This window comes from Lethenteron reissneri, chromosome 61 (genome assembly GCF_015708825.2).
Source record: "Lethenteron reissneri isolate LAM-NWPU_2019-01 chromosome 61, ASM1570882v1, whole genome shotgun sequence".
Lineage (NCBI taxonomy): Eukaryota > Metazoa > Chordata > Hyperoartia > Petromyzontiformes > Petromyzontidae > Lethenteron > Lethenteron reissneri.
The window spans coordinates 8,793,084-8,805,776 of NC_083839.1; the positions used below are offsets into that span (position 1 = coordinate 8,793,084).

The 12,693-nt window shown below is 47.4% G+C and overlaps 1 protein-coding gene and 1 long non-coding RNA gene across 4 annotated transcripts in view; one reads left to right on the top strand and one right to left on the bottom strand.

The window, feature by feature from the left end:
* The window catches only part of LOC133358183 (uncharacterized), a 32,625-nt gene extending 20,268 nt beyond the window's left edge, over positions 1 to 12,357 (top strand). Inside the window, exon 3 of one of the 2 annotated variants that reach the window (XR_009757024.1) lies at positions 12,283 to 12,357. This is a non-coding gene — a long non-coding RNA (uncharacterized LOC133358183). Of the gene's footprint in view, positions 1 to 300; positions 382 to 12,282 lie in introns of those variants that run through there. The other variant, XR_009757025.1, reaches the window with a different exon arrangement.
* The window catches only part of LOC133358182 (bone morphogenetic protein receptor type-2-like), a 65,398-nt gene that overhangs the window by 12,843 nt on the left and 39,862 nt on the right, over positions 1 to 12,693 (bottom strand). The window contains exons 3-7 of one of the 2 annotated variants that reach the window (XM_061576390.1): positions 12,357 to 12,476; positions 5,615 to 5,731; positions 5,318 to 5,400; positions 3,563 to 3,793; positions 2,457 to 2,580 (exon numbers count right to left, since the gene is read on the bottom strand). In XM_061576390.1, the coding sequence (XP_061432374.1) occupies positions 2,457 to 2,580; positions 3,563 to 3,793; positions 5,318 to 5,400; positions 5,615 to 5,731; positions 12,357 to 12,476 (675 nt within the window). Of the gene's footprint in view, positions 1 to 2,456; positions 2,581 to 3,562; positions 3,794 to 5,317; positions 5,401 to 5,614; positions 5,735 to 12,356; positions 12,477 to 12,693 lie in introns of both variants that reach the window. The other variant, XM_061576389.1, reaches the window with a different exon arrangement.

Consider the following 12,693-nt stretch of genomic DNA (forward strand, 5'->3'; position numbering starts at 1 on the left):
TGAAAGTAAATAAAAAGTGGATTAACAAAAAATCAATCCCTGCGACCGATCGCGTTCCATTCAGTGGCAGTGGCGGTTGACGAGACGATGGCCGTTTTCTGTTGGGAAATCTGCAGAGAGCAGTGCATCGCTTTGTGTCAGTAAATGTCTCGGCAAGACGACGTCACAGAACGAATTGTGAACATCACTTCACTCGGCCTACCCCTCTGCACGCTTGCAGAGAACACTTTTTGGTGGCTTGCAGAGCTGCGTGTCGCATGTTAAACCATTGAGAATATTGAATAATTATTTGTATTTCAGGAGGAATCCGATGAGGGGCACGGGGTCAGAACGCTACAACAACAAACAAAAACACGGTCGGGAGTGCAAAGTGTAGGAAAGGTAAACAAATCACAAAAAAAAACCCACAAATAAAACAAAATTTTTCTACCTTATGAAAATTATAATACGTTTTACCCCATTCTTGGTTCTTTCGGTAAAGTCACGTAGAAAAAATAAAAATAAAACAATAAAATTATCATGACGTTTTGATTGCAACACAAGCAATCAACATCAAGTGTGAAAACCACAGCACTTTTGAAAAAAATTCTTGCTGTGGTTTTCACACCTGATGATGATTGCTTGTGTTGCAATCGAAACGTCGTGAGAATTTTATTGTTTTATTTTTATTATTTTATTGTTTTTTTCCCTTCTACGTGACTTTACCGAATGAACCAAGAATATGAATCCCTGCAGTCACGAAAGCTTTAAATCGAAAGTTTTACCCTTTCTGGAAATCAAACAAGAGGTGTTAAGATGTCCAAACATCAAATAGGTAACAGTTTTTGCGAGGAATCAGTCTGCATTAACCACACCCAGTACTTGTGGTGAACATGCAAACAAACATGCTCTGATAATGTAATGTATGATGCATTGGCTTTGAAACTGATTGGTCTACACCAGAGACTACCTTCTTTAGGGCCTTGTCTCACAGTGTCAGACCAGAGAACATCAAAAGTGAAGAGTACAAAGACAATGCACTATCAGAGCATTTATAGCTTGGGGTGAGCAGCTACATCATGGGATACCTTGTTTGCCAATATCATATTTTGATACTGGCAGGACAGGTCCCATGATATTTTCATCTTACCAGGTAAAGTCCACTGAGCTATACTCTTTGGTTATTTCGGTAAAGTCACATAGGTAGAAAAATAATAGATCACGACGTTTCGATCGCAACACAAGAAATCGCCATCAGGTGGGACAACCACAGCAAGACAAAACTGCTGAAGTAGGCGAGAGATCTGCCGTGGCACGAGGTTATATAGTAGGCCTCGGCAGTTGGGGGGAGGAGGCAGGGGGAGAGAGGGGGTGGGGGCAGGGGGAGAGAGGGGGTGGGGGCGGGGGGAGAGAGAGGGCGGGGCAAAAAGTGGACCCCGCGGCAGCACCCGGGTCATTGGAGTAGAGATCGGAGAGATGCACAGAGAGAGAGAGACACACACAGAGAGTCGGAGATAACAGCTGACATAGGCAGGTAGGATGAAAACATCACAGTCAGTTAAGACTTTACCTGGTTAATCACGTGCTTCCACTGAGCTATTAACTTATTTTTAGAAGCAACCGGGGCACAAATGATAGCTCAACAAAGTTGGTTATCACGTGAAAATGTATAGCAGCAAAATAATCTAAACGCATGTTTCTCAATTTATTTGAGTGTTAAATTACTGAAAATAAATCCCATTATACATTATTTCTCTTGTGCAGTCATTGGTGGCCGTGCTGAGACCATCAACTCGAGAGTCTGGTTACATCACGAGCAGCGGAAACCCAGTATGAACCCAGCATCTAAGCGGGTTTTCATGCATAACATTTACAGCGAATTGTCAATCCGCCTGCTGGATACACACCTCCCCATGCATGCCGTGTTGGTCGCGTAGATTTTTCTCTGGGTCCGTCCGGTTTTTCCCTCCACATTTAGAATGAACGTCACACATTCCAAGTATTTGGCTGCTATAAATGTCCACGTGATGATAATCCCACTTCGTTGAGCGATCATTTGCTATAGCCAGGTTACTTATGAAAAATAGTTGTATAGCTCAGTGGGGCCTTACCCGGTAAAATAAAATCGTTTTAGTTTCAACAGTTTATAACGCAATGCGCTCACCGCCGTGCTTCACGATTCTTCAACTCGGAATGGGGCCGCCGCCCACAGGCCGAGAGATTCAATGTTATTTCCATTCTGCGATCAAACAACTCCCGGTGATCACACCCTTCCCCTTCCCTGTGAGCACATCACGAAGCCGAGAGTCGGACAGAGAGAGAGAGATGGAGAAACAGAGAGATAGACGGAGACACAGAGAGAAAGAGAAACAGCGAGACGGAGAGACTGAGAGAGAGACAGAGAGAGACGGAGAGACAGAGAGACGGAGAGACAGAGAGAGAGACAGAGAATGCGCCGCTCGCGCCGGGATGCAAACCGTAGTCGCCGTTCTTGACGATCTCCGAGTGGAGGTAGGAGAGCCCCCGGGTGAGCGAATGCGCCAGGCGGCACGAGCATTCCCACTCGCTCGCGTTGTTCATCAGGAAGTTGCTCAGGGAGCCCTGCGGGGCGGCAGCACGCGCCTGGGGTCACGCGCGGAGGGCAGCGAGGGGAGCGGCGCGACACGGAGCCACGGCACAGTGGGGGGAGGGGGGTGGCATGAGAGTTTAAAACTCTTCAATCTTGATTTGAAGCTTTCGTGACTGCAGGAATCCATACTCTTTGGTTCATTCGGTAAAGTCACGTGGGTAGAAATAAAATAAAAATTGCCTGATGACGACCGCTTGTGTTGCGATCGAAACGTCGTGATTTATTTTATTTTAAACCATTGTTTATGTTACCAGGTGAGCTCCACTCAGCTGCTGCTTAGCTCTTTTTCAGAAGCGGCCTGGCCATCACAAATGGCAGCTCGGCAAAGTGGCCGATATCGTGATGTGACAATGTGTCGCAGCCAAATGTTTTTACGCGCAACGTTGATTCTAAATGTGGAGAGAAATACCGGAGGACACGGAGAAAAATCCACGCGGCCACGGGGAGAACACAGATGGGCATTGCTCAATCACCCCACGCCCCATCGTTGTCACTGTTATATTGGCACGGTTCGCACCTCCAATTAGCACGATTGGCTACGCACGGTGCGAAAGAAGTTCAACGTACACACGCACTCTATTACTATCATCATCATTATAACTCCGCTTGTTTACTCGGGAGAGCCTCACTGCCACAGCAAAACACTCATGCATGACGGCTAAGGCGAAAACACTTCAACTGCCGAGCATCAAGGTGAATTCTAGATTTAAAGTTTTCGTGACAGCAAGGATCCATACTCTGCATCCCTCCTCCCTTGCTTTTACCCTATATAATCGCTTGTCACATACAGCTCTCTCTGTCCACTACAGTAAAATGTTTTTGCTGGGGTTCCACCTGATGACGGAAGCTTGTGTTGCCTCCGAAACGTCGTGATTTAGTTATTTTTATTTTATTTCATCAAGGTGAAACCCACAATTCCAGTGGCGGTGTTACTCACGTGCCGATGTTACTCACGTGCTGGTAGTACTCCATGACGACGAGGAACTCGGGCCGGCCGTCAGGGCCGCTGCGCTCCTCAGCGGCGATGAAGCGCGTGATGTTGCCGTGCGCGACCAGCGGCAGGCGGTAGATCTCGCGCTCGTTCAGGAAGTTCTGCCGGTTCTCCAGCGACGTCACCTTCACTGCCACCGTGCACTCGTCCAGCACCCCCTTCCACACCGCGCCGTAGCGCCCGCGACCTATTTGCTGTGCGCCACAGGCGCGGGGGGTGGGCGAGGTGGAGGGAGGGGACGGCAGGGGGTGACGGTTACGAGAAATTCGTGCGAATCGACAAGACGGACCCTCTGTTTGCCCTTTTAGCCGTGGCGGCGGTGGCTCTGGTGGCTCCGCTGCTGTGGAGGCAGCAGCTTGCGATGGTTGGTGGATCACCGCACACGCAGAGATCGATGTCGAGGATGAGGCCATACCCTGGGCTCGCCACGAGAAGGCAGTGCAACAGATGTGGATGGACTACACATGTGCCTGTCTCTGGTTCTTTCGGTAAAGTCACGTAGTTAGAAATAAAATAAATCACGACTTTTAAAATTTTATTTGATTTCTAACTACGTGACTTTACCGAAAGAACCAAAGAGTATGGATTCCTGCAGTCACGAAAGCTTCAAATCAAGAATGTTCCTGTCTGTACAGGATATAGTATTTTCCCCCTCGCAAATGTGGGTTTTATCCTAGTGCTTCAGTTCCCGCCCGTGTTTAAACATTAAATTGGGCGCCAACACCTTCATACGTAGAGGACAGCAGAGCTTGGGCAATTTTTGGTGCAGTGGGTCCATCTTGTGGCCGCTTTTCTGCCCACCCGTGGTTTCCGTGCCCCTCTGAGCGAGCGAGCGACTGCCACGCAGCGCCGCGGCACGAGATCAAGTCGTCACGAGGACTATCCTGGTGTGGTGCGGGGAGCTGGCAGGGCGTTGGGCTGGCGCTGCTGACATGCTGGTCTCAAATCCGGGTTCAGTCGCCCGCTGTTAAGCCGTCTCTCGAGTGGAGTGAGCTAATGCTCTCCGCACGGTGGGAACAAAAACCCGGCACGTTCAATTTGGTCCTGAAGCTGATTTGTCTAAATTCCAAGTTCGACAATTTAAAATATCTGTTTGACTGTCACGAAACAAACGTTTCTCTCTGTCGCCATGGCCAGGTTGGTGGGAAAGTGCTGCCACATCCTGAAGTGGCCAGGAGGTGGCAGCACTGCCGCACCCCCACTTTGGGTTCTCCATAAAAGAGTTTTTTTGGGTTAGATCGCTGTAAATGTATAAATGTGTCGTTAAACCCGCCACCACCCGACACAGCCAATTAATAAGGTTTGTCACGTAAACAGAACATTCCAATGCATCACTAGTACAGCACACCGGTGTGTTGGAGAGCCAAGTCTCAACATTTACAATCTGAGTACGACGTTTCGCCAGTAATTCCAACTAGCTTCATCAGGCGACAGCCAGATTTGTGAAGAAGTCCATGGGATCTGTGAACTCTATGGGTTCTACACCTCTGTGGGATCTGTTAACTCTATGGGTTCCGCACCCCTATGGGATCTGTTAACTCTATGGGTTCGACACTTCTATGAGCTCCATTCGCTACGTGTTGATGTTGAAATTCTTTCGCACGGTACGTAGCCAACCGCGCTAATCTGAGGTGCGGGGGAAGAACAACAAACTAAACGCACAAAGCAGTTCTCAAGAAATTAGTGTTCAATCTCACAGACATACATAAGTTGCGCACCTCTATGAGCATGAGTTTGTTGGTGTCGATGCTGGGATAAGGCTGGGCTTCTGCTGCTCTTCCCCTCTTCCTCTTCCACTGCTCTGCGGGGGTGACACGCACGGCCGTGGTCATGCACGGCACCGGCACAGCCGAGCGCACCGCATCGGCTACGTACGGTGCGAAAAAAGGTCAACACACACACACAAGTGCACCGCTCTCTCCAAAACGCCATCGTCTCCGTAAACAGCCGCGGTCAGGAGCGGGCATTTATTTTAAACTTTAATTTCGATGTCGTGAAGACGAACGGGCACTCACTGTGGCCCTGGCGCAGCGCGTAGAGCAGCGCGGCGAGCAGCGTGGCGGCGGCGGTGAGCGACACGAGCACCACCACCATGGCATGGCCGCCCGGGGCCACCGGCGCCGGCGTCACCTCTTCTGCAGCAGCGCACGCAGCGAGCACGCACTCTCATCACTCTACGTTCACTCTGACACTCTCACTCCGCTCTCAATGACACTCCACTCACACTCCACTCACACTCCACTCTCCGCTCTCACTGATACTCCACTCACACTCCACTCACACTCCACTCACACTCCACTCTCAGTCCGCCCTCACTCCACTCCCACTCCACTCACACTCCGCTCACACTCCACTCTCAGTCCGCTCTCACTGATACTCCACTCACACTCCGCTCACACTCCACTCACACTCCACTCACACTCTCACTCCGCTCTCACTGACACTCCACTCACACTCCGCTCACACTCCACTCTCACTGATACTCCACTCACACTCCACTCACACTCCACTCACACTCTCACTCCGCTCTCACCGATACTCCACTCACACTCCACTCACACTCCACTCTCAGTCCGCTCTCACTGACACTCCACTCACACTCCACTCTCGCTCCGCTCTCACTAACAATCACTCCGGCTCTCGCTCACACTCCTGTCATGCACGCTACACCCTCACTCAGATTCCACTCACTCCTCTCGGCTCACTCCGCCGTTTACTCACACGCGGGGTTACCATGCACGGGGGACACGCACGAAAGCTGCAGCCCTCTCGGTATCGGGGCCATGACGAGCAAACGGGTTCTGTTCTTAACTGCAATTTGTATTTTATTTGACCAGGTAAGGCCCACTGAGCGGTATATCTCTTATTTAGAAGCGACCTGGCTATGACGAATGATAGCTCAACGAAGTGGCTCATCATCTTGACTTAACACTTTCGTGACTACAGGAATTCATATTCTTTGGTTCTTTCGGTAAAGTCACGTAGATGGAAAAAAATAAGAATAAAAATAAAGTGAATAACATTTATTAAAATTAAAAAACACTAATGTAGGCTGTAGCCTGGTTCTTAATCAAAGTGAGTGTACTGGCTGCATTTGTCTTAGACCATCAAATCCACCATGAAGGTAGAACATTATGCCATGCTACCTTTCTTGGATGTCTTAATAAAAAAGAGACCAGATGACTCAATGAGCCATTCTGTCTACAGGAAAGTAACCCATACTGACACCTACCTAAAACTTGATTCCCACCACCATCCATTCCAGAAGAATTCCCTCATAAAAACGCTACACCATAGAGCTCAATGTATCTCCGACATGAACACCTAACCAGTAAACTCTAACACGTACACCAAGCTCTCAAGGTGAATGGATATTCTGACTACACAAGCCGCAAGGCCACCACCCCAACCGTGAGGAAGGAGCCATCTGAGGATCCAATAAAAACCATCACCCTGCCATACATAGCTGGGGTAACCAAAACTATTTCCAAAATCATGAACAAACACAAGATCCAGGTCTGATTTAACACAGTACATACAATGCATGATCTGATTCCATCTGTAGAGGACAAGATTCCTGACATGCAATATCCTGGCGTCTACAAACTAAGCTGTATCTGCGGCAACAATTACATTGGGGAAACTCATCGACATGTCTCGGACCGTGTTCGTGAGCATAAGGCAGATTTGAAACACGGTAGGACCAATACTTCTGCCGTGGCTGATCATTACTCTAATGGGGCTGGCTCACACGAAATTGATTTCTCTAAGCCTACTGGCTATCAACAAAGATTCGTTCATGAAGCCATCCATATATACAGACACACACACAATTTCAACCGAGAGGATGGTTATAAACTCAGCAATCAATGGAAAGATGTCATAAACCACTTTGGGTCATGACTTGATTTGTGTTTTATTGTCAACCTCTAACGTCAGAAGTGTGGTTGTGTGTGGAGCGAGGTGCCATGATTGCCTGGCGGCCCTTTGATTGGTGTAGACCCACTGCCGGTTAGGGCTGAACGATTTGGGGAAAATATAAAATTGTGATTTTTCTGACAGATATTGCAACTGCGATTTGATTTTCGATAAAAAAAATTAAGTCAAGCTTTAGTTGAACATTCACTGTGTAATAGATTTAAAACATGTGATGGAGCATTACCACATGATATCAAAATATGAACTGATCTATATATTCTAATGCAAGGATGAGAACTTAAAAGATATGAATTGCTTCCAACATGTATTTATTTTAAAAAATAATAATTTAAATAGAACAATCAAACGTAGAACAATTGTTAAGTTAAATAAATAAAGTTATAATAATACAAAATATAAAATTCCAATAAGAAAGTAATAGGACTTTTAAAATCGCAAAAATCGCAACCTTGCGATTTGCTAATCGCATTGCGTCAAATTTCGATTTCGATTTGAAATCGATTATTCGTTCAGCCCGACTGCCGGTGTCGTTGTTTTCTCTACATCAACATCAGCTGCCCCGCCCATGCTGCTGACACACTTGGGCTACGCCCATCTCTAAACCTTTATAAACAGTTTGCCTTTAGAGGCTAACCCCCCTTTACCTGATGACAACCACTTGTGTTGCGATCGAAACGTCGTGGTTTTTTAAATTCAACATTATAGACTGCCAGTACGCTCACTCAAGTTAAGAACCAGGCTACAGTCTACATTAATTCTAGATTTGAAGCTTTCGTGACTGCAAGGATCCATATTCTTAGGTTTTTTCGGTAAAGTCACGTAGGTAAAACATTAAAATTAATAAAAGTAAAATAAAATAAAAAATCACGACGTTTCGGAGGCAACACAAGCCTCCGTCTTCAGGTGGAACCGTCACAGCCACGACAGCTGTATCAAGTAAATGAGAGATTGCAGGAGCTACCACTCCGTTTATATAATGGTTGGAGAGGGGGGAAGGGGCAAATGCAGCACACTTTTTATTCATATGGTAAGGTGAGGCTTAAGAGGGTGAGTCTTTGTTATGGAGAGGTACGGTTTGTGACTCAACCTGGCCTACCTAACAAAGAGAAACAACTAAACATGGTAAACCTGTGATAGTTGTCTCTCAAATAAGATTGGCCAAATAAGTGTAGTTAAATTTTTTTTTGCATGGTTAATCACATCTTTCCAATGATTACTCAGTTTGTAACCATCATCACGGTTGAAATTATGTCTGTGTTTGCATATTTGTATGGCTTCGTGTACAAACCTTTGATGGTAGCCAGGAGGTTTGCAGAGAACCTTGGTCTCAGAAAAGACAATTTCATGAGAGCCCACCGAGTTGTAGCAATGATCGGCAACGGCCGAAGAATCAGTTCTGCCGTGTTTCAGATCTGAATTGTGCTCGCGGACACGATCAGAAACATGACGTTTCGTTTCTCCAATGTAGCAATCACCACTAATGCAACTCAATTTGTAGACTCCAGGATACTGTAAGTCACGTTACCATACATAGCAGGCGTGACCAAAAAGATCTCCAAAATTCTAAACAAACATAAGATCCAAGTCCGATTCAGTACAGTGCATAAAATCCGTGATCTGATTCCATCTGTGAAGGATGTCGTTCCTGACTTACAGTATCCTGGAGTCTACAAATTGAGTTGCATTTGTGGTGATTGCTACATTGGAGAAACGAAACGTCATGTTTCTGATCGTGTCCGCGAGCACAAGTCAGATCTGAAACACGGCAGAACTGATTCTTCGGCCGTTGCCGATCATTGCTACAACTCGGTGGGCTCTCATGAAATTGTCTTTTCTGAGACCAAGGTTCTCTGCAAACCTCCTGGCTACCATCAAAGGTTTGTACACGAAGCCATCTATATATATAAAATCGCAAATCTGTCTGTCTGTCCGTCTGTCTGTCTGTGTGTGTGTCTGTCTGTCTGTCTGTATGTCGCCGGACCATACGCAGTTTCATTGGACGGCGGTTGCCCCTGGCAACGGGTAGCGACGCATTCGCTGCGGGGTGGACGCCATTTTTAATTCCCGTTAAAAATATGCGCACGCATTAACACGCGACTCTGAGGTAAATTCATCAAAGTTTCACCTCCTCTTCACTCCCCCCCCCCACCACAATGTGTGCAATTACTATTATAGGGTTGGTAGATAATAAAATTATAGCGATTAGACAGTATTATTGTAGCGCGGGGGGGGGGGGGGGGGTAACGGCCCCTGTACCCAGCCTCAGCCGGGTGGGCAATTTAGGCGAGGCCGGAGGCTCTGCACGGTACTAGGCCTCGACACCCCACCACACTATAGGCTGTACATATTACTGCACAGCGGCCCAGGAGATCGTGGCTGGGGGGGGGGGGGGCAGGGGTAGCAGCCCATCTGTGTATATATGTAAGGTTATTAAGAAATATATTTTTCACCCGGGCAACGCCGGGTACTTATGCTAGTACAAATATACAAACACAGACATAATTTCAACCGTGATGATGGTTACAAACTGAGTAATCATTGGAAAGATGTGATTAACCATGCAAAAAAGATTTAACTACACTTATTTGGCCAATCTTTTTTGAGAGACAACTATCACAGGTTTACCATGTTTAGTTGTTTCTCTTTGTTAGGTAGGCCAGGTTGAGTCACAAACCGTACCTCTCCATACCAAAGGCTCACCCTCTTAAGCCTCACCTTACCATATGAATAAAAAGTGTGCTGCACTTGCCCCTTCCCCCCTCTCCAACCATTATATAAACGGAGTGGTAGCTCCTGCAATCTCTCATTTACTTGATACAGCTGTCGTGGCTGTGACGGTTCCACCTGAAGACGGAGGCTTGTGTTGCCTCCCAAACGTCGTGATTTTTTATTTTATTTTACTTTTATTAATTTTAATGTTTTACCTACGTGACTTTACCGAAAAAAACCTAAGAATACAGTCTACATTATAGACTGCCAATATGCTCACCAGCTTAAAAACCAGGCTACAGTCTACATTATAGACTGCCAGTACACTCACCGAGGTTAAGAACCAGGCTACAGTCTACGTTACAGACTGCCAGTACACTCACAAAACTTAATAACCAGGCTACAGTCTACATTGTAGACTGCCAGTACACTCAGGTTAAGAACCAGGCCTTAGTCTACATTCTTTTTGTTTATTATTATTTTATTATTATTTTTATTTTCATTAACTTTATTTCGCATTATTCTTTTCCTATCTACGTGACTTTACCGAAAGAACCAAAGAACATGGCTCATCATCGTGTGGGAATTTAAAGCGATGTAACTCTAAACTTGGAGGGAAAACACAAAGGAGCCGGAGAAAATCCACGCGACCACGGGGAGAGAGACACGCAAACTCCACATTTAGAGCAGGTATCACAGGATCGGGATCGAACCCATGAGTCCGGTATAACAGGCGAGCGAGATAAGATCTCGCCTTGGTGCTGCCCAGCCTGCCCCATCCCTAACGCAGCCCCTCACACACAGCACAGTTCCGTGCTGAACCGGGCCCAATGCGGATTCTTGCGATTTTGCGCAGAGCTCCTCGCTGTAACGCACGCCACAGCGGCGTGCCACTTGTGCGCACGGTTCAGCTCAACTTGGTTATGTTTTTTTAGTTCGCAGTTATCAATTCCAAAATCCACAGCAATCAATTCCGGCGACAGTGCTGGGGGAGGAACGATCGTGTGTGTGCGTGGGAGAAACGTGCGCGTGTGTGGCGCCGTCATTCCGAGAGCCCCTTGGGCTGCCATGTCTGCGAGCGAGCGATCGAGTAAACAATCGAGCACGCGATTGAGAATGCGATCGATCGAGCGATCGAGTGCGAGGGTCGTCGCTCACAGCGCTCGCTCCGCGTTGTGTTTGTTGGCCGACAGCCGCGGCAATTAAACTCGAGCTGGGAAACGATACGACTCGGAGCTGTATTTACATTCGACTCCGCAAAAGTAAACGACTCCAGCGCAGCCTCGGCGAAAAGCGTCGACGCAGCAGCAGCAGCCGCTGCAGCAGCTGCAGCCGCTGCAGCCGCTGCTGCAGCTGTTACTGCTGCTGCAGCTGCTGCTACTGCTGCTGCTACTGCTGCTGCTCCAGCTGCTGCTGCGGCTGCTGCTGCGCGGTTCAGCGGTTGCGTTGTATCGAGTTGACGCTGCAATGGACCCCGCCGCTCTAAACCAACAATCGCCTCTTTATTATTATTATTCCACGCTTTTATTTAACTCACTCCGTCTGTTGTCGTATCCTTAAAGCATCTTGTAACTCAATTTTATCCACTTCCCAATGTGTTATCGACTGCAAACTTGGTATACTTACGTCATACTGATGACAAGACTATATTCTATCATAAAAAAAATATTTTTTAAAACATTTGACACGCTTTTATTTAACTCACTCTGTCCGTTGTCGTATCCTCAAATCTTGTAACTCAATTTCAACCGTCTTCCCAATGTCGTATCGACTGCAAGCTTGGTATAGGTATGTCATACTGATGACAATACTATATTCTATCATTAAACATTTAAAATATATATTTTTCAACAATCTTTTTTACGGGTCTAATTGTCCACGCTCAACTCACGTTGCCTGTAAATCACCACGCTCCCTTACGCTGTGGCAAGCTGCGGGGCCACTGTCTGGAGTCGTGGAGTTCTGCCATTACGAGTACGGTTCATTTCATTAAAGCGTGTTTAAAATTTTTTTTATATTTTATTCTTCATTTCAGTTCGCCCGTCGGCGCAAGGTCACGAGACGCATGGGTCCACTCGGACCCCCCCCCCCCCACCCCCCACCCCCCACCTGTGGGCGCCAGGGTGGCGGTGGCGACGTTGCAGAGGTCCTCGCTGCAGCAGCAGAACAGCGTGAAGTCGACGCTGCACGTTTTGCTGTCGCACCCGTTGCTGCTCTTCATGAAGCATCCTGCCGTAGCGCGCACGCATGCACAAGGAGTCCTCAGTGTGGCTTGCATGTCGGAAGGGGCACAATCAGTCACTACAAGTGCACACACGTGGGGGACGCACGCACTCACAAACACACAGAGACACACGAACAAGACGAAGACAAAGATCCCCCGTGTAGCCTTAACAGACTGTTGGGCAAGTGCTGTCATCGAGCACCTTTGAAGGCCGGCACGGTA